The 22251-nt window shown below is 51.1% G+C and overlaps 1 protein-coding gene across 2 annotated transcripts; it reads right to left on the bottom strand.

Moving 5' to 3' along the window:
* Positions 1-4014: 4014 nt before the first annotated feature.
* On the bottom strand, positions 4015-21907 carry LOC138433660 (clusterin). 2 transcript variants are annotated; one of them, XM_069576685.1, is made up of 9 exons: positions 21435-21907; positions 17251-17367; positions 15824-15972; positions 13346-13516; positions 11009-11417; positions 9107-9208; positions 5397-5626; positions 4517-4686; positions 4015-4266 (listed from the first exon to the last, which is right to left on the bottom strand). In XM_069576685.1, exons 2-9 carry the CDS (start codon positions 17327-17329, stop codon positions 4257-4259), a joined length of 1320 nt encoding a protein of 439 aa, XP_069432786.1. In that variant the 5' UTR covers positions 17330-17367; positions 21435-21907; the 3' UTR covers positions 4015-4256. The 2 variants fall into 2 exon arrangements, with proteins under 2 accessions (XP_069432786.1, XP_069432787.1); XM_069576686.1 differs by having other exon boundaries at positions 20520-21475.
* Between the last annotated feature and the right edge of the window lie 344 nt (positions 21908-22251).

Here is a 22251-nt window from a genome sequence, read left to right on the forward strand (position 1 = left end):
TCTATGGGATTCTCAGTGGGTTGCCATGCCCTCCTCCAGGGGATCTTCCTGACCCAGAGACTGAACACACACCTCTTAAGTCTCCTGCACTGGCAGATGGATTCTTTACCACCGGCGCCACCTGGGAAGAGGTGAGGGCAAGAAATGTGCTGACCTGTCTTCCTCCCCTTTCTGTAGCCTGAATACCTCTCCCCACCTTTGCAATGGACTTGACCTGGCTGAAGGCAAGTGTTGACCATTAGAGAGCAAGAGTGGTGGGGGTGGGGCAGGAGGCACCGTCATAGCCCATCTCCCACCCACTCTGATCAATGTCACCTTCTGGGAGGATTGTGCACCAGGGGTTGAGATATCTCAGAGGCAAACAAAGAGTTCATTATTAACCTGGTATATTTGTTCCACGTGGCCCAATGTTTACTTGCTATCTTATTGACGGATTTGGTAATCGTCAGTTCTGTTAATAAGTTCTGCAGACCTGAGTCCTTGAGTTGTCTTTAGATCTATTTAATATTGCTACTTCCTGGGTTTGCCAACCCATCCTGTCACAGCGAGAAAACACCGGACAAATGGTCATTGTGAGAAGGCACTGGGGCAAGGGCCTTGGACCCCAGAGTTAGACTTGGGTTTGATCCCAATTCTGCATTTCTGCAAATAAATGGTTCTTTTTATGTCTATGCTTCCCAGGTGGTGCTAGTAGTAAAGAACTCAGCTGCCAATGCAGGAGACATAAGAGACACACGTTTAGTCCTTGAGTTGGGAAGATCCCTTGGAGGAGGAGGGCATGGTGACCCACTCCAGTATTCTTGCCTGAAAAATCCCATGGGCAGAGGAGTCTGGCGGGCTACAGTCCATGGGGCTGCAAAGGGTGGGATATCACTGGGCAACTAGGCACACATTTCACGTCTACAACCACACTCGCAATTACCTCTCCTTGGTCCACTTTCTGTCTGAACCTCTTGCTCAACTGTGGATGCGACTCTGGGAATCTGTTAATTGTGGAGTTTCCATTCCTTCGGAGGCACACACAAAAAGCAATTTTATTCATTCTAACCACTGTTCTGTCCCTTGATAATAGCTCGAGCAGATTGTTCTACTTCCTGAAAATCTCACAGGTAATAAAAGGATCCGATTACTTTGGAACGTCACTCTCCCATCCAAAGCCGAGCTCTGTCTCTCCCCCATCAGAGGAGGAGGTGGGGGGCACAAGCCTGAGCAGAATAGGAAGGGGCAGACTCCGTGACCCTGTAACCTCAGGAGAGATAATGCCAGGAGCCCAGGGAGGCCTGAGCTGAGTGACTGTCATCCCCATCTCCACCAGTTGGTGGCGCACTCTCTCCGCACGCTCTGGGGGCTTCTCGGCTCCCACCGCTCCCCTATTCCCTGCTACTTTTCCCGCCAGTGCTGCAACCCGGGCCACAAGGAACTAGGGTGTGGTCTTCTCCCCTCTAGGCCTTCTTGGTCACAGGGCACTTCTCTGATGAAAGCCACCCCTGGCAACTTTCCAGGCTGTGGAGGAAGTAACCACCGCCCTCAAGGTAACTGTGGAGACCTGATGGGATTGCACAGAACAATTGGCCCAGGGGTTAGAGAACCGCGGCTGGCCCCGGGTTCCTGGTCACAGTTGCCCAGGCTGCACACTGCACAAGTCTGGTGTTACTTCACCTCGCGGTGGTCAGAGACGATATCTTATCACAAGTTTCTGGCAGAAGGCAGTCAAGTGTCCACATAAAGGCTGAGAGCAGGGTTCGTGCCACCACCATGCCCTCACCAGGCAGAGGTCAAGCCCTCTCTTCTCAGAACATCAAGTCCTGCTCCCTATCTGCCACAAAGATCCTAGAAGCCAGAAACTGAGAGCCCGTTATCCACAGACCCCCAGCCAGAAGATCCCCACCAGGTCTCATCCAGCACCTTGGTGACCTCATCTCCTGCCTCAGGCTTTCCGGGGCCTCAGGCTGAGACTTCTGTCGGAGATGGAGGGATGTCCAAAGACCCTCAAACCAAGCCACCGTGCAAACAGGGAAACAGGAGGGGGAAAGGGGCACCCAGTGAAACTCAGAGTCAGATTCAGCTTCTGGTGGGTTGTTGTTGTTGTTATTGTTTGGCTTTTATTGTTCCATCGCTCAGTTTTGTCTGATCCTTGTGACCCCATGGACAGCAGCATGCCAAGCTTCCCTGTCCATCACCAACTTCCAAAGCTTGCTCAAACTCATGTTCATTGAGTCGATAATGCCATCCAACCGTCTCATCCTCCATGGTCCTCTTCTCCTGCCCTCAGTCTTCCCCAGCATCAGGGTCTTTTCCAGTGAGTCGGCTCTTCACATCGGGTGGTATTTGTGGCTGCACTGGGTCTTTGTTGCTGCATGTGGGTTTCCTCTAGTTGCAGCAGGTGGGATCTACTTGAGTTGTGGTGCCTGGGTTTTTCGTTGCGGTGGCTTCTCTTGTTGTGGAGCATGGGCTCTAAGCACGTGAATTTACAGTTATGGTCATTTTAGCAAATACCTTCTGAACCATAACCCTAATTTAATGTGTGTGTGTAAGTGAATCACACACGCCTTCCTCTGAATTTCCCTGATAGCAATGCCAAAGCACTAGCTTCTGTGGACATAAGCTTGCTGTCTGTGTGGCAAGGGTGCTTATAACTTGAGAGACAAGGAAAAGTAAACTAAGAATATTTTAAGCTTTTAATTTACATGTGGATTTTGTTACAGACCTGGGGTGCATCCAGATGGTTTTTATTTCCCTTTGATGTATATTTGATGAACAGGATTCTTTAGATCCATAAATGGAAAGGCTTCTTTATATGAAGAGAAGTATCTCAGTTAGTCAGTGCCACCTGCTGGCAATCTGAGGGTGCTGCAGGCCAGCTATATTTCCGAATGAGGGGTGAAATGTTTAGTTGCTAAGTTGGATCTGATTCTTTTGCCAACCCATGGGCTGTTGCCCTCCAGGCTCCTCTGTCCATGGGATTCTCCAGGCAAGAATACTGGAGTGGGTTACCATTTCCTTCTCCAGGGGATCTTCCTGACCCAGGGATCAATCCTGCCTCTGCTGCACTGGTGGTGGATTCTCTATCACTGAGACACCTGAGAAGCCCCGAGGGGTAAACAGTTACCAGGAAAAATCCAGGCAGAAGAGAACTTCTTAAGGTCGATGGAAGGATATAAAGGTTGTATAGAACAGACAGTAACGAAACCATGCCACAGTCAAGAAGGTTTCACAGGGATTCATTCTAAGCTCTCACAATTAAAATAACTTCATTTTGCTTTTTGGGGGGAGTACATTTTCCAGAAGGAAAATATCAATTATGTATTAAAATAACTGGTATGTCTTATTTTTACCCCATATGCACCCTAATTTTCAATGCATTCCTTCAGGAGATCACCCTAACCTCAATCAGAGTACACATCTGCTTTATAATAAAATGGAAAAGGTTCATTTTTCAGAAACATGTTTTAGTCGCCTGCTGGGCACATCTCTTCCTAAAAGCAGGAAATCCTTAACGGAGCCAGCTTCATCATCCCACTCCTTTTATTCTCAATTATATGAGACTATACCAGCTTAGACACCAGCTTTTCTTTTTTCTTTTTTTTTTCAATATCCAAATGAAGACATGTGGGGGTTAAAACAAACAAACAGAACAATCCGCATAAGGACACACCAGGACTTCCCTGGTGGTCAAGTGGTCTAGACTCCACACTTCCAATGCAGGGGGCGAGGGTTTGATCCCTCATTAGTGAACTAAAAGGGGCTTCTCTGGGGCTCAGCAGGAAAGAATCTGCCTGCCAATGCAGGAGATGAGGGTTTGATCCCTGAGTCAGGCAGATCCCCTGGAGAAGAGAACGGTAACTCACTCCAGTATTCTTGCCTGAAGAATTCCATGGACAGAAGAACCTGGTGGGCTACCAGGTTCTGTAATAGAGATCAATAGAGGTTAAGCAAATAAACAACAGTGAACTAAGATCCCATATGTCTCAGGGCACAGTCAAAAAAAAAAAAAAAAGAGGACACAGCAGAGCATTCAGATTACAAGGTGGTTTATTGAGTTAGTGGCATGCGAGCAAGTTGTTCCCGTGATCGGCAAACACAGGCATTAGTGCGTTTCAGAGGAGTTCAAAGGAGAGGCTGGTGGGGTCAGGAGGACCTCCAAGTCAGGGCCTGGTCATCTGGCGACGTGCACAGCTCTCTAAAGGGGCCTGAAGCTCATCTCAGGGGCAAGTGGGTGGAGACGCCTGCATACTTGCAAAAGCAACTTTCACGCCTCACTCCTCACTGAAAAAGAAGCAGGGGAGGGGAAGGTGAGGGCTGATACTCCCTGAGATGCAGCAACCAACACTTTGATTCTCTCCAACCCAGAAAGAACATCCTCCAAAGAAAGAAGAAACTTCCTAGCAGCTTCCCGACTTCCTGCCTGGGCTCTGGCTGTAGCTCCAGTGATGCCCAGGCTGCTCCCCCTTTTATGGACCCCCAGGATGCTGTTGGCTCCAGATGGACTGCAGTGGGGCAGGGGGCACACACTCACTGGCTCTTCCGGCGGTATTGCTGCAGCGCTTTCTCCGCCACATTCTCCATGAAGTTAGGACTGGAGACTTCCTGCGGGACCGTCACTGTGATGGGGAAGGAGTTGAAGAGTTTCACAACCACCTTGGTGAGGCCAGATGGGATGCTGGGATCGGAGCTGTGGGAATTCACCTGGAAGGAGAAAAGAAAGCTCACAAAGGGGCGGGGACGACAGTCAACACGGACTCCGCTGGCAACTAAAGTCAGGCTTCATTCGGATCCACGGACTCCTTTGCTTTTCACTCACCTCCACATTCTATACAACTCAGGGAACAGAAATGCCCCACACACTAGTCTGTGTGTGTGTAGGGGCTGGCTGGGGGGGAAACACCTTCCATGGAGGGCCAGTCCAAGGGGAGCCCCACCAAGTAAAATATGGTTTGGAGCTGCCTGCTTCCTTTGAGCAGCCACTGGCCAGGTGGTAGTAGAAATGGCAGCAGGGAGAGAAAAAGAAACGTGTCCTGGTACTAGAGAGAAACTTCTTCTCACTGGTGGAGAACAACAGGCCAGTTGATGAGGCCTCCTACGTGGGACAGGGCAGCTCTCCAGAAAGAGCTCTCGCTCTGCAGCTGGACGGTGATCACTCCTCAGGTGGGTAAGCCGTTGAACCGCGCCCTTTCCTCACCCATAAAATGGGACTGTGACACTCCGCCTCAGTGGGCGACGGGGCCTCCGTGCACCGCTGTGCCTGAGGGTTTGCCTCCTGCGGTAGGACAAGTGCTCCATCGAAAGCTGACATGCCCCCGTGAACATCTTGATGCTGTTTCACCCCCGGGGAGGACCACACGACCTCCAGACCGCACCGCGGGTGCAGCGGCTGTGCGCGGCTAGCACGGACTCACCGTGAAGACCTGCAGGTAGTACTGGTCATCGCTCTGCGTGAGGTTGGCCAGCTGGGACACCCAGGTGAACTGCTCGTTCAGCTGCTTGAGCAGGGTCGACGTGTCGAGCATCTTCTGCTGGTAGGACTGGAGCAGCTGGTCGTACAGCCTGCTGAACTTCTCCGCCAGCTGCAGGGACGTGTTCAGCTGCTGGCGCAGCAGCGTCTGAGTCGGGCTGCTGGCCGAACAGTCTGCCCAGAGAGGCAAAGAACACAGACAGATGACAGAAATGTGAAGGGAGAGCTCAACAGGGATGAAGACCAATGGCAACCGAGTCACGCAGCCGGGACCTGAGCCAGAGCTACTCAGAATGCCATCTTTCCACCAAGCGTCCGCGGTCAGCCCAAGACAAAGCAGAGAGCTGGCCCTGAGTGTGACTCAGCACCTGCTGTCTTCACCGAGAAAGTCTTGCTCTCGGAGATGGTGTCAGCTGAAGCAAACTGTCTTGGTGACATCACTGATTTCTCTTTGGGTGCAAGACTCTGTCTCCCTGGAGACGGGCAAGGAGGGGCATTGCCCCACACCTCAAGAAGCACAGCCTCGGGACTCCGTGTGCTCAGACCAAGAGATCCTCTCATTGCCCTGTCCCCTCAGGAATCATTTCCAGAAATGGTGGATGTTATCTGTAGCTGCTATTTGTCCGGTACTGCTATGCCTATAGGGGAAGGCAATGGCACCCCACTCCAGTACTCTTGCCTGGAAAATCCCATGGACAGAGGAGCCTGGTAGACTGCAGTCCATGGGGTCACTAAGAGTCGGACACAACTGAGCGACTTCACTTTCACTTTTCACTTTCATGCATTGGAGAAGGAAATGGCAACCCACTCCAGTGTTCTTGCCTGGAGAATCCCAGGGACGGGGGAGCCTGGTGGGCTGCCATCTATGGGGTCGCACAGAGTCAGACACGACTGAAGCGACTTAGCAGCAGCAGCAGCTATGCCTCTGCCCAGGCATTACCAAGCACTCTGGATAGCAGTGATCACTAATGGTCTGATGTATTCTGATGTCCAGCAGTGAAACTGAGGATCACAGAGCTAAATCATTTACCCAGGGTCATAGGATGAACGATTTTGGAGGTCAGGATGGTGAACCCAGAGCTGTCACTCCTAAACTTGGGCTCTTGCTGCTCAGTCTATGGCTCTGGAAAGTTCTCCAAGCTAGCCTGTATCTATAGAGTTGGAAATTCTGGACCCAAGAACCTGGGTAGCAGAAGAGCCAGCCAGGATCCTCGGACCACGAGCACACAGGGAGTGAGGGCTGTGGGTCCAGGTTTGCCCACCTGCCCACCGTGGCTGGCTGCCAACCTCACCAGAGAGTAGGGAAGTTCATTGCTTTTGGTCCCCACCTCCAACCCTACCCACTGCAGATGGTGAGATAAACAAGAGCTAGAAACAACATTCTCTTTAAACACTCTCTGTTTTTCTCTCCCTTAATTGCTGAAAAATATCCCCAAGCAAGTCAGGGAAAAGGAGGAGTTCTTGCATGCTTCATCATGCTGGTTATAATCATTTCTATTAAATTAAAATAAAATGTTAGGTGGAGCAAGACATAGGATTATGAACAATCGGCTGGGTTGAGAAATACGCACCATGACTAAACTCTCTGTGCCAGGGAGTCATTGAAAATAAGGACAGTCACTGGCAACTGGGATGCAGCCTAGGGCAGTGCTCTCACCTGGGGCGGCGCTGTCGCCAGGGATATTTGACAAGGTCTGAAAACACTTTTGGTTGTCACAACTGGTGGGGGTGGCGGGGGCGGGGGGCGGGCAGCGGCGGTGGGAGGTTCCTGGCATCCAGGGGCTAAAGGCCAGAGATGCTGCTAAACTTACAGTGCACAGGGCAGCCCCCATCACAAACAGTGATCTGGTCCAGGGACCTCCCCAGGGGTCCAGTGGTTCAGAATCCGCCTTGCAGTGGAGGGGTCACGGGGTTGATCCCTGGTTGGGGAACTAGGATCCCACGTTGCATGCCTTAACTACTGAGCTCACCACTGCGACGCATGATGCGATGAGGACCCTGCATGCCGCAACTAGGACCCAGTGCAGCCAGAAAAAAACATTTTTTAATAGTTATTTAAAAAATGATGAAGCCTATCATTAAAAAAAAAAAAAAAAAAGAATGATCTGGTTCAAAATGCCAGGAGAAGGGAGACTGCAAAAGTCCAGGCTGGAGGTCCCAGGCAGCACACACATGCTTCCTCAATGGAGGAAAGAAAGGCAGCGTTTCAGGAAGTTGTGATCAGTGTCGGTTAAGATCAGTAGCAGGGGCACCAATCTGAGCTTGGGCGTGGGTAGGTCTCTCCTTCTGGCCCTAAGGTGACCTTCTCACCGTGAGGCACTATGTGATTTACGGCTTTCTAACTATGGTATGTTATGGGCTAAACCCAAGAGGCGGGTTTGTGGACTCACCTTACTCCTTCACAGATCAGCCTCGTATAGCACTTGTACTTTTTCAGTGGCTTCTAAAATCACAGCACTGAGACTAGAAATGTTTAACTAGACTCTGAAGGGCTGCCCAGGCACCGAAAAGAATTAAATGCAAAGCAAACATCATTACCACCCCCCCACCCCCACCCCGCCCCCGACACACCAACCGGGATCGATTCACTCAGTACAGGGAAATAATTAACTCCTTCCTTCCAGGCATAGACTTTTGTGAGCCAGGAAGTTTTGTGTGTCAACTGCTTTTATAGCTGTTGACCTCCAAATAGAAAGAATTCAGTCCCCTTGGTAAAACAGAAAGCAACAGCGGAAAAGAGCTATTTCCTCTAACTCAGGGACCAACCAACCACAGGGAAGGTGGCCAGAAAGCGAAGGTACCCCAAGGAGAGACCATATGTTCAGGGCAGAGAACACAGCAGCCCTGGTGGGGAACACCTCCCAAACATCCCCTCAGGAGGGGCATCCAGTAATCTTGGCAGGTCATCAAACCTCTAACTCAGTCTCCTCCTCTGTAAGAAAAGCAGCCACCCGTTATTCTAGGGAGAAGAGTAAATGTTTGTAAGTGTTGAGAAGAAGGGTATTTAGTAACAAACACACGGCAAGAGTTTAATAGTCTCCGTGCTGTTGAAGCACTTCCTCGATGTCTCAGTGGTAAAGAATCTGCCTGTCCATACAGGAGACTTGAGTTCAATCCCTGGGTTGGGAAGATCCCTTGAAGTAGGAAATGGCAACCCACTCCAGTATTCTTGCCTTGGAAATCCCATGGTCAGAGGAGCCTGGTGGGCTACAGTCCATGGGTTGCAAAGAGTCAGAAACAACTTAGCGACAAAACAACAGAACAACAACAACATACTTTCTAAATTTTCGTCTGCAGCCAAAAAAGAAGACGTATACTAGGTTTGGCCCCTGGGAACAGACTAATTGGAGGAAGTCACAGGATGACAGCTTTGTAGAAAGCACAGCCACCGCTCCCACAGTCAGCCTGTTAACCATGAGCTGATGTGATAAGTATTCTGTCTCCTGACCTCAGGGACAACTCTGCATCTTAACCCTCAACCCCAGATGGGGATCCAGGCAGAGCCGAGCAAAGGACAGTCCCCCTCACCTAAAAGCCACAGCTGGAAGGCAGCAGAGCTGGCATTAAACTCCCACCCACCTGAGCCCCTCAAGGCAACCCCAGTGAGGTGCTGGGGACCTGAAGACACAGGAGACCAGGGGGTCCCTGACTCACCCACTTCCAGGATCTCCTGGCACTTCTCACACTGGTCCTTCATCCGCAGGCATCCCGTGGAGTTGTGGCGGATCTCCTTACACACAGTGCGGTCGTTGTTTTCTGGGAACACACGGGGACAAGTCACACAGAGCAACATGGGCTGCCCCCATCTCTCTGGGCCCTTCCACACCACTGTCAGGCCCTTTGAGATGATTCTGCGGGCAGAGCAGGTTAGCATCTGGCTGTCTGCCTGAAGACCGCTGGTCTTCCAGGCTCGGACCAGCAGCGAGACTCCCTGCAGTGGGACCAGGAGGTGGCTCCCGGGCCCCCCTGAGCTGGGCATGGCCACCCTCTCATCTCCTTCACCGGCTGACACCTCTCCCACCTCCACACTCCCTTAGCTGTGTGTACTTCTCTTTGGTATCATAACCCGTTTTGCTCTGCATTCTGTCTTGTCTTGTTTCTCTCCCCCTGGCCAGGCAGCAAGCTCCTTGAAGGCAGGAGTAAGATTTACCTTGGAACCTCCTTATAACACAGGGCCTGGGTTGGGAAGATCCCCTGGAGAAGGAAATGGCAACCCACTCCAGTATTCTTGCCTGGAGAATCCCATGGATGGAGAAGCCTGGTGGGCTACAGTCCACGGGGTCACAAAGAGTCGGACACGACTGAGCGACTTCACTTCACCACCACCCCACCCCCCTCAACCTTATGGATATGCAGGAAATGCTTGTTCAGGTCAATTTGTTGTTTAGCTGCTAAGCTGTGTCAGATTCTTTTGCGACCCCATGGGCTGTAGCCTGCCAGGGTCCTCAGTCCATGGGCTTCTCCAAGCAAGAATACTGGAGCAGGTTGACACTTCTTTTTCCAAGGAATCTTCCCAACTCAGGGGTTGAGCCCACGTCTCCTGCATTGGCAGGTGAGTTCTTCAACACTGAGCCACCAGGGAAACCTGTTTAAGTCAGCACCCTCCCGCACTTCCAATCCATTACAAGCCAGAACCCAGTGCTGGCCCAGCCGTAGCATTTAGGCGATGGGGTTGACCAACCAGAGTCTATTGGTTCAATGAAAGAAATCACATCTAAAAGTTTCGGCTTTTCGTGTCCGTGTTAGAGTTCATTCATTCAAAAGATACTCGCTATGTGCCCATTCTCTACCAGACCCTAAGGTTATAGCCACAAACAGCTTTCTTAACTGTACAGTGAGCTGATTATATAATTCATTGCCAATATATGCATGGCATCCATATAAAGCACCTGAGTTCCCAAGACAAAGGGGTCTAGCCCTCAAGGGCAGTGGTCCACAACCTTTTTGGTTCAAGGGGTCAGTTTTGTGGAAGACAATTTTCCCATGGACCAGGGAGGGGGTGGGTGGGGGATGGTTTCAGGATGATTCAGGAGCATTACATTTATCGTGCATTTTATGCCTATTACTATTACACCAGCTCCACCTCAGATCAGCAGGCATTAAATCCCAGAGGCTGGGGATCCCTACCCTAGAGGAAATAGTGTCATGCCCACCAGTTGTTGGAAGGAGCCTGGAAAATTCAAAAGAATACCAGAGTTACAAGTCCTGTAGGGCTAGATTTGACCATCCCGGGGGATTTCCCAAACCAGGGATCAAACCTACATCTCCTGCATTGCAGGCCGATTTTTTACAGCTGAGCCAACAGGGATGTCTGTGAACCTTTGGGCATGTTCCTACACTCCCTGTCAAACAGGGATGGTAGCCCCCTCCCCAGGTTGCTCTTTGGGGGATTCAGACGATACAGGCCAAGTCCTGGGCACAGATCTGAGCATCTAAGGCTCCCTCCCTCCACACTTCCTTAGCTCCTTAGCTATTCGTACGTCTCGTCAGCATCACAGCCTGTGTGACTAGGTTAAGCATCTCAAAGAACCGAGTTTTCATCCCCCTCCTTCTCACCTGTGAATTCCGTCACGGGGAAGTGGTAGGGAGTCCTCTGCAGGTGGGCGTCCATGGCCTGCTGGGCCTGGCGGATCATGTCGTAGAAGGGCTGAAACACATCGTGGAAGTTGAGGGGTTCCAACAAGGGGAAAGGCATCACGTTCCGGGCAAAGCGGGACTTGGGATTGAAGAAGAGTGACCCCCTTGGGAACGAGCTGAAGGGGGAGTAGTATTGAGTGTCCTGGGGCCTCCGGGGGAAGAACCGGTCCTGGAAGAGCTCGTCCATGATGCTGGACGCCCGGGTGAAGCTGTCCTCCATGACGTCCATCACATGGCTCTGCTCCCGATCATTCTCCATCAGGGAATCGATGCGGTCACCGTTGATCCAGAAGTAGAAGGGGGAGCTCTGGTTTAGGAACTCCTCGAGCTGTGGCAGGAGATGGGGGATAGTCAGGGATGCTTCCCCTTTTGTCAAGATGGGCCAGGCCCACCCCAGCTGCATCTGGGACATCTCAGAGTCACAGCCGAGGTGGAAGGCCCAGCTGGGCATGGCTCCCCATCTCTGAAACGTCCAGGCCAGCCCCCTTCCATTCTACTGACCCCAGCGGGGAGGAGTAAGAAGACCTGTGAGGCTAAGAAAGTCACAAGACCCGTCAGGTGAGACTAGTCTTCTGTCCTCTTTGACGCACCCCCCTCCCCAATCAGCCAAGCGCCAACCAATAGGACTCTGGGGAAGGGCGAAATTCATGAGTCCTAATTGAGCAAGGCCTGCAGGGGAGGGTAGATCAATATTAGCATACTAAAAATTCTTAGTTCCTTTTGCTAAAGAGGACACAGGGCTCTGCCCTACTGTGGAGCCATTTGTTAACTTATGCAGCTAAGAATAGCTGGATGAGAATCTTTTAAGATGGCAAATACCTGGCACAGGTGTTTTTCACATTTCCGCATTACTGCACTCATAGCAGACATTACCAATCAATCACACACTCTGGGCCCCAATGCAGCCAGAATTAATCAATTGCAACTGACATGCGAAATGAAGCTGTGATACTGTGATTTATCATAAGAAATATGTATATATGTATATATATAAATATGTATATATACATATACATATATGTATATATAGTCTGGTTTCTGACAAGGTGGTCCTAAAGGTCTTGGAATTTCCTGTGATAAGAGCAATTAAGGTGTCTTTTGTTATGCTAGGGAGGTGACTTTTGGAAAGCAACTAAGGATGGGGGCTGACTGTCCGGAGCGAACTACATGATTAAAGGGCTAGTGCCTTCAGCCCCAGCCCGTGATCTCTACAGAGGGGAGGGGCTGGAGATTGAATCAGTGACCAATGGCCAATGATTTAATCAGTCATGCTGGTGTAGTGAAGCCTCTATTAAATCCAAAAGGATGGGCTTGTAAAGCTTCTGGGTTGATAGACACATGCACCAAGGAGATGCAAGAGACTGCTGCACTTGGGGAGGACACGAAGGACACCCACCACTCCCCATCCCTAGCTCTGGGCATCTCTTCTGTCTTGCTGTTCCTCACTCATATCCTTTTATTTTTATTGTTTTTTTAATGGGTGACCAATGGGCTGGTCACCCATTCATGGCTTTTTTAAAAATGATTTTACCTATGTGAAATTTACCCCATGGCAAGTGGGATCCTAGTTCCCCAACCAGGGTTTGAACTCATGTCCCCTGCACTGCAAGGTACTTAAACCACTGGACCACTGGGGAAATCCCCCGAGTTATAGCCTTCTATAACAAGTTGATTATCTACTATGTAAAATGTTTTTCCAGGTCCTGTGAGCTTCTCGAGCAAATTAATTGCACCTAAGGGGGCAATCCACCTGTAGGAGACTTGGGTTTGACGCCTGGGTCAAGGAGATCCCTGGGAGAAGGAAATGGCAACTCACTCCAGTATTTTTGCCTGGGAAATCCCATGGATAGAGGAGCCTGTCAGGCTACAGTCCATAGGGTTGCAAAGAGTCAGACACGACTCAGCGAATCAACAGCAACAAAAGGAAGCAGTCATGGAACCCTCTAATCTACAGCCAGTCAGTCAGAAGCACAGGTAACCACCTGGACTTCTGACTGGCTGTTGAAGTTGGGGGTGGGCATGATGGAGCAGTCTTGTGGGACTGAGCCCTGAACCTGTGGGGTCTGAGGCTGTCTCCGGGTAGATGGGGTCCAACTTGAGCTGAACTGCAGGGCACCCAGATGGTATGAGAGAAGCCCTTGGTGGGGAAATCCCTCCCCCGACTTGGAACTCGGCGCAGAATCAAAGAAGCATCTTCAGCTCTCCTCACTCCCCACCCCAAGCCATGCTGTGCTGAAGGAACGGGGCCCTCATCACCTGGTGGCCAACGAGTCCCGAGCCGCTTCTGCACACCCGCGCGTAGAACTTCATGCAGGTCTGCTTCAGGCAGGGCTTACATTCCTCCCAGAGGGCCGTCATGGTCTCATTGCACACCCCCTGGGACGCCTTCAGCTTGTTTTCAGAATCCCTGGTGTCATTCAGGGCATCCTAGGGGATGACACAGGCTGGCTTAGCCATAGAAACCACAGGCTTCCCCTGCCCAAGGTAGGCATGGGTGGGCCCTCCCACCTCTGCCCAACCTGGGCACACGGGGTGCTTGTTTCCATCCCTGCCCTGGTTTGCATTTGCCATGTGGATGTCCGTTCTCATCTGGTTTTAAACATCCTCCCATCTTCATCCTGCTCCTTACTCCTTTCTGGCCCCTAGAGCTCATCTGGACTTCTTTCTCTGACGCTGAACCTACAGTCTTTACCCCAAGACTTCTCCCCTCTCACTAAATACCCCACTTTCTACTCTCAACTTCAGGAATTTCAATGTCATCTTCCAAAGCTTCCCTGAATCTTGTTTTCCTATGGCAACCACGGCCCCTGGCATACCACGGTAATAAGTAAGCTTCCAAAATCAAGGTCACATCTACCACCAAAACTCTCTAACATGACCATGACATTTGACCCAGGAAATCTGCAAGAATCTATCCCAAGGATTTCCTGCAATAAAGGAGAAGTTCATATGCCTGAAGATATTTGTTTCAATATTCGTGAATGGCAAAAACAAAATACTGGTGTCGACTCAGATGCTCAAAACTAGGGGACCAGTTAAGGAAACTGTGGTACCTACAAATGGTAAACGGGGTAGCATTACCAAGGGTGTTTATAATAAGTGTTAAATATTATAATAAGCATTTCTCACATTAAAAAATTCATGAGTTTGAGTATAGCCACTGTCCAAAAAGTAGAGAGGAGAAAAAGTAGTAAGAAATAGATCAAATGCAGGTATCTTTAGATGCCTAAGGAATTGTCCGAAGGTAAAAGGATTATGGAAAAACTTTTCCTCTTCTGCTTTTCTATATTAAAATCTTGATAAATGAGTGTATTACTCTTCAAGGAATTAAGTAGACCACCCAAACCCCCAAATGAAGCTACACTAGGCATGTGTGACCAGGAGGAGCTATGTGAGGTCTTTCCCTGCTTCATGTTCCCTGTCCCTCTGGTCCGTGTCCACTGCCTCTTGCTCCCAAATGGGGAAGGCCACCATGCCTTCTACTAGGCCAATTCACAGGCAATTCCTTTCTTTCCCGTTCCCATATTCCTCAACTGAGAAGTCATGGAGTCTTTTTCCAAACATGATGTGCTTTATCATAGATTGTCAACTATCAAATTCCAGTGAGTAGCACAAATATTCAAGAAAAAGACTTGCCACTTCTCCGTGGACCCTAGGAGCCTTCTCATAGCATGGTGGGAATTTCTACTCATGCCAAGAAAGGCCATTAAGTTTCAAAGAAAGGGCTGCACCCAGGCCAACATTTCTGTGAGTGGCTTCCATGAACTTGTGCTACAAGTTATCAGGAAAAAAATTAATGGATTCCCTGGTCAATTGGATTTGGAAAGCACTTGGGCTGAATGAAGTCACATATGCTGCTTTACTGAAGAACTTCTCTGAGTCTTTATAATGATTTCACTCCATGCATTAGGGACCATAGGGCCCATTTCAGCATTTCTGTCATTGGGTTAGGGTAGCAACAGGAGTAGAATTTGAGGGTATCTTCAAGGAGACCATTTATTTTTCAAATAAGCTGGGCTTCCCAGGTGGCACTAGTTGTAAAGAACCCGCCTGCCAATGCAGAAGACACTGAAGAGAAGCAGGTTCGATCCCTGGGTCAGAAAGATTCCCCTGGAGGAGGAAATGGCAACCCACTCCAGTATTCTTGCCTGGAAAATCCCAGGAACAGAGGGGCCTGGTAGGCTACAGTACATGGGGTCTCAAAGGGTTGGACACAACTGAAGCGACTTAGCACCGCACAAATAAGCTGTTTATTGAACAACAGTAGTTTAGTTTTGAGTGTTCACCAGCGGACCTAGATGTCTCTTCACAAAGTAGTCCAAAACTCAGATGTGAGCAATAGTGTGTGCCTGCTGTACCCCAAAGGCATGACTCACACTAGATTAAGCTTCCTGAAGGAAGGGTGACATCCACCTCCTAACCTGTGACAATGACAGACCCTACCTAAAGCCGACCTTGGAGCTTGCACACAATCGGGGTTTAGAAAAATCTACTGAAATGAATCTGGGCAGCAGGCCCTAGGCCAGGCTTGAAACGAAACCAGATCCAAAATCTCACCCCTTGAAGCTTTCAAAAGCAAATAAACCTTCCCTATTTGTTAACCACAGCCCTGGATATCAGCTGACACAGCCGGGAAGGAAAGACAGAGGGTCACCATGGCAACCTGGCAGGGCCTCCCCATGCCCTCCCTCCAGCACAGAGGATCAAGGTGGGGGCAGCTCGGCTCTTCCTTACCTCTTTCTTCTTCTTGGCTTCCTCTAGGGAACTGAGCAGTAATTTGCGCTCTTCATTGGTTTGTTCTATTTGGGTCTTTATCTGTTTCACCTCCTTGAGGGCATTTTTAATTTCTTTATTCACGTACTTACTCCCCTCAGTGGACATTTCTGCAGGAAAAGGGCAGGCAGGTGGATGATGTGAGAGGAAGGGATGGTGCTGGGAATACAACCCTGGAACCAGTTTAAAGGGTCTGAAAGGCCAGGGGGTCTAGGGGCTGCCATGGCTGGGGTCTCCTTGGCAGGCAGCCTTCAGGGTCCCAGCTTCACCCTGACCCGGGTCCCATGCCCGGTTCCATCTCCAGGGCACACTGAAGACCCAGGGCCTGAGAATCAATTACAGCCAGCTGCTCAGAAATGCGAACACTGGAGCAGACACACCCCAGAGGAGGAATAACCCAGTGTTCTCCTGGGACGCTGGAAGAGCAGCCTAACCAGCTGCAGAAGAAAATTTTCAAGGAAAAAAAAAATCCTGGAAGCGTAATTGTTTAAGCATCAAAATATAAAATAGTATCCTTTTGGATACAATTTCTTCTGGAATGCAGTTTAAGCAAACATCTGAATTTCATCTTTGTTCTGACGGATGGTATCAGGTGACAGGGACACGGAAGTGAGACTGTGATCAGACACCACATCGTGTGACAAATACAATGAGATAATGTCACCGAGGTACTGAAAGTAACAGCCCATGCTTCTCTGGTGCTTATCCTGGGCCAAGCACCACACTGGACGCTTCACATGCAATTTATTTAAGACTCTCAACATTGCCTTCACCCCACTGCACAAATGAGGATGAAGAATCATAGTGAGGTCAAGATACTCACCCAGGGTTATAACAGCTGGGGAGGGCAGAGACAGATTCCCACCCACCTCTGATCTCAGCATTAGGGTTTCTAACTACTACCCCGGAGAGCTGGTCAGCTCACAGGACGAGAGTGAAGCAGAGGGAAGACAGGTGTCAGGAAGGACCTAGCAGAAGAGGGGAAGCAAAAGCTGGGCTTTGAAGGATGACAAGCCCTCCTAGTAAATGATATTTCCTCTTTCCTGAATCCAGAGCATTGGTTTTCTAGGTGGCAAGGTGGCAGATACAGGTAGTGAGCTTTATGGAAACTCAAAGGGAAGTCCACAGAGGCCCCAGTGGTCCAGGCTTCAGGGAGCGCCATGGGGGAAGTGCGGGCGCTGGGCCAAGCAGCCTGGGAAGGGAACAGCTGAAGGAGACGCAGCAGTCAGAAAGGGCTTGGGTTCCACCTGAAAGTGCCTGGAAGACAACTTGACCACCAGGAGCCTGGGCTGGCGACAGAGGGCTCAGAGAGGGGCCTGAGCAGAGCAAACCAGATCCGATGCACAGGGCGGAAATGGTCTCTGACCCCTGGGGGCCTGGTCACTTACCCTGGAGCTCTTTGTCCGAGATTGCCCGGCCACTCTCCCAGCTGAGCAGCAGCCCCACCAAGAGCAGTAGAGTCTTCATCTTGCCTCCTTCTCCACTTCTGGAATCCCAGCACGCCTCTGTTTGTAGAGAACAGGGAACTGTCATGGCAACAGCTAGACAGCCCGCTGGTCTCCGGCCCAGCCTGCCGCCTGCTCTCCTGGAGCCCTGCTGAGGCCTGGCCCTCCGCTATGCCCTTACTTGCACTAACACCTTTTTATCCCAGGGACTGGACAAGAAAGGATCAGTCTTGCCAATGGGCATTTTCAAAAGAAAGTGGGAGGCAGCGGGTACCGGGAAGAACCGCAGGAAAGCAGCCTCATACAGACGAAACGAGGATCTGGAGTCAGAACCACCGGACTCAGGTCCAAGCTACCCTCCGCCTGTTCCTCCCCCTCCTCCTCCTCTTCTCATCATAGCTGACTGTGCCCGAAAAAGGCACAGGAAACGTCTGCATCCAGAGAGGACATCCATCTGATGATACCTGCTCACACCAAACTCAACTCTGAACACACCTCTCCTGGGTCACTCATCCGGCCTATTCCATCCCCCTAACGTGGGGACTGCAGCCCAGAGTGCAGCCAGCCCCCTGCTGTTGACATCACCAAGCCTGCCCGCAGCAGGCATCACCAATCGATCACAGCACTGTCCCCAGCCATGTCTCGACACCTCCTGAAAGTGCTTTTCGAGGGTCTGAGGCTGTTTTGAGGGCCTGAGGCACTGACAGCCTCAGACCCTCTGGGTTGGCACAGGAAAATAAATCCATTTGTCATCACCAGCGTGAGACTTGAGGCAGGAGGTGTGGATGAGAGTGGAGCAAGGCGAGGACAGTGGTCTCCAGGGAGCATAGCAAGGGAGGGGCAAAGCCAAAGGATTGGGGAGGGGCATGTGGCGTCGGCGGGGGCGAGGGCAAGGAGCCTCCCCAGAAGAAGTCCTGCTGGGAGGAGCGCCTCTCTGCTCTGCCAGGTCCCTTTCACTCAGCTGGTCTCTCTTAACACACCACAGCGCGTCTGCCAAGGTCCTTCCACCACACTCGGCTGGCTGCCTGAACCCTGGACCAGCTGGTCTTACACAATGGATCCTTTCCCCAAAGCTGAAGTTGTTGCAAAACAGAAACCCCTCCCCCCGCATCCCTCCCGCTGCACCCCTCCCCGCAACTTATCATCTGAACTCACCCGCTTCCCCTAACAAGAACGGGAAGGGGCTCTCCCCTTCCTGGAATGACGCTCACTCCAAAGCTGCTCTCAGCTCCGTAGGCTGAGACCCTGGGAGAACATGAATAAGGCAAGTCTCTTCTGAGATGCAATTAGTAACGCAGCTGGGCTGTGGTCCCTGAGCAGCGTGGGAGAGGAGAGCGGGTCATTGACCTCTCCAGAGATGGTGGGTGGGCGGCTGAGCCAGGGCGCTATTTCAGGTCTGCCAGGCACTGCCCCAGCTGCTCACTGAGGCCTGAAACGCCTCAAGCAGGGACAGAGGCTTTGTCATGCTAGAGAGACAAACCCAGAGAGAAACACCCCTCCAGCAGAGCACCCCCCATAAGTGAAGGCTTTTGAGAAACCCATATACCAGTCTTCGAAATAGGCTTGGACCGGAAGACAGGGCACTGGGTCCTAAGGAAAAGAGATGCAGGGAAGTCAGGGAAGTCAAAGGCAAGAGCACTGGATGAGGAGTCCAGAAACCCAGGGGTCAGTACAGGATCTGCCATCAGGAGTCTGGAGACCACGGGAGCCATGGAGCTGAGAGCTGGGACAGGGACCTGTCTCCCATTCAATCCTCCACCTCAGAGGGGAGGCAGAACCCAGAAACACGATGGGGCTCCCCAAGGCCTACCAGCAGGTGGCAACCCCAGGATTGAGAACCCAGCCCTCCCAATCCCCCAGTCCAGTGTTCTTTCCTTGACACCAAGTCACTGAAATTGGAGCCTCAGTTTTTCCATCTGTAAAACGGACCTAATACAGACCTCAGAGATTTGAATTTGTTCTGTAAACACAAGAGTCTTATGTCACCACAGGAAATTCTGACTCCTTCAAAAATAGACGTAGGACCAACTGTGGGCACTGGCACGATATCTTTCAGGGAAGTGGGAGGACATGTAGAGACATGTCCTACATGTAGAGACAGGGACAGAGAAACTGAAGCAGGCACACAGAGGCCACCTGCAGTCCTTCCCTGCTGCAGGCTTTGCCTTAATGAAGCAATCGGCTTCTTAAAAGTACCTGGGAATTAGCCAGGAGTCTTGTTATCACACCAGATTCTGATTCCGAGACTGCTGTGCTAAAAAGCTTCCAAGTAATACTGATACTTGGAGACAGCAATGGCAACCCATTCCAGTACTCTTGCCTGGAAAATCCCATGGACAGAGGAGCCTGGTAGGCTGCAGTCCATGGGGTCACAAAGAGTCAGACATGACTGAATGACTTCACTTTCACTTTTCACTTTCATGCACTGGAGAAGGAAATGGCAACCCACGCCAGTGTTCTTGCCTGGAGAATCCCAGGGACGGCAGAGTCTGGTGGGCTGCCATCTATGAGGCTGCATAGGGTCGGACACGACTGAAGCGACTTAGCAGCAGCAGCAGTAGCAATACTGATACTAGCCGAAGAACAGACAGTATGAGAACAGCGGCTGTGCAGCCAAATTACCCTCCCTTTGCACTAACTCCCCTCCCCTCCCATTTTCAGACCAAGGCACCTGGTTGCCAACTGCTCTGATTAAACAAGCCACTCAAAGGCCCTCCTTTCCCCAGAAGAAGCCATGGGGAGGACACGTCAGGCAGAGTAAGCTGCAGGGTCCAAAGCCCAAGCTCCCCTCCTACTCCCTCCCCAAATAAGTAAACTCTACCTAAATGAAAAACAAAACAATTCACCTGTAATTCACACCCTCCAGAGGCAAACAATAGCACTGCGGTATCTTTCCTCTTTTCTGTGCAATTGGGTCCTTTACATCTACTATCTTCAAATACACTCTAAAAGCATACTTTCATGGCTGCGTAATAGTCTTTTTTCTGGTGTACCTTGTTTTGCCATCCCACAAGGCTGAGCATTTAAATTGTCTTTAATTTCTGACTATTATTATAATGAACACTCTCAAGAGCATCCTTTTATAGAATTTGTACTTACTCTTAAATTCTTAACCTCACTCTTAAATAGTAATAATCAGCTTCTTTTTTTCAGTAAGTCCAGAAATTCTGGAAGGTCAAGACTTGGGTTCTAATCCCAATTCTGATACCTACTTTCTGTTTATCTTTGGAGACTTTTCTTTCTGTTTATTCTTCCAGATTTTCATCTATAAATTGTGACAGTTTTGAATCAGACGTCTGAAATCTGATGGAGGTTGTGTGACACGTTTCTCTGATGTACTCTGGGGCATTAGGAAGGAGAAAGAGTTTTTCCAGGTGGCTCAGTGGTGAAGAATCTGCCTGCCAATGCAGGAGACTCAAGAGATGCGGTTCCGTCCCTGAGTTGGGAAGATCCCCTGAAGGAGAAAATGGCAACCCACTCCAGTATTCTTGCCTGGAGAATTTCGTGGACAGAGGAGCCTGGCAGGCTACAGTCCATGGGGTACCAGAGTCGGACACGATGGAGCACGCACACAATGTATACTTAAAACATCATACTTATAAACACACTAGCCAGAGAACTAGAGAATTCGGGAGCAAACAAGATGACTCACGCGCTCAAGCTGACTGCCACCCCTGGAGATATCAGCGCCTTTCCAAGGAAAATGCTGCAGGAAGGCTCTCAGAGCGGGCCAGCTCTGCCACTAACGAGCCTGGCCTCCAGCGTCTGCGGCAGTCCTCCAAATGTCAATTTCCCCATCTTTACAAAAAGAGGTTCACCACACCTATCCTGTTTACCCCCACAGAACTGTGATTGGAGTTCATGAGCAAAAGGGCTCCCGAGTCCTTGCTTGTGCGCCGACCCCAGCAATTTTCGGACCCCGCCAGGCTCGCAGGCGATGGGGTTCCGGTCACCTGCCTTCCCTGATCTCCCGACTCCACTCAAAGCGCCCCTCTGACAGCCCTGTAACTACCAGCGATCATCCTCTCCTAGCCTGGCGGCCACCTCCACCCCCACCCCCACCCCCTCGCTCATCGTCCCGGCGGCGGGGCTCCACGTAGGGAACTGGAACGGTGGGGACGTCTCACCAGTCACCGCTGCCCGCGCGCTCCTCCTGGCCACGCCGCGTGCACAGCACCGTGAGGCGCCCGTATTTATAGCGCTCCGCTGCGTATACACCCACTTTGGGGCTGGCTGCAAACCTGCATGACTCACGCCCAAAGAATGCCGTAGAAAGCACCGGGAGCTTTCTGGAAGCCCGCGCGGGAGGGGGTGCTGAGATGCGGGGGGCGGGCAGTTGGCTGGGGGTGGAGGGGGGGAGAGATCCGGTGCAGCACTCAGCGGGGGGCGCAGGGGGGCGCTTTGGCACCGCGAAAGGCTCCAGCGGAGACAGACGTTGGGGTGCGGGATCGCACCCTTGGGGCTCAGAGCTGGGGCACGGCGCCCCCAGGAGGGAAGAGCCTGAATTAACGTGCACGGCGAGCCCCCAGCTCCGCAGAAGTGGAGGGATGCTCCGCGCCCCAGGCTGGTGCCTACTCCCAAATCAAAACTCACAATTCCGCTGCCCGATTGAACGTTAATTTCTCACTTGCGCCACTCCTCCGGCTCCATTTAACAGCATCAGAAATAACGGGGCTGTAATGGAGAGGGATGTCGTGATAGAGAAGGAACGCAGAAAGAGTGAAATGACCGCTTCCCAAACCACTACAGTGACCTGGTGATCCCACGGCAGACCTGCTAGGCGGCAGGAACAGAAACAGGTTCTTGGGAATGAACAGAGCATCCGTTTGGGAAATCATAAGGCCTCCCTGACTCTCTGATTCCTGGACCTTAACGAAATGTTGTCCCCATCCACTTGAGACTCAGCCAAACCGAGTGGGCTTCATGAACGTGGTACCCTGCTGC

The sequence above is a fragment of the Ovis canadensis genome, chromosome 2 (genome assembly GCF_042477335.2).
Source record: "Ovis canadensis isolate MfBH-ARS-UI-01 breed Bighorn chromosome 2, ARS-UI_OviCan_v2, whole genome shotgun sequence".
Classification (NCBI taxonomy): domain Eukaryota; kingdom Metazoa; phylum Chordata; class Mammalia; order Artiodactyla; family Bovidae; genus Ovis; species Ovis canadensis.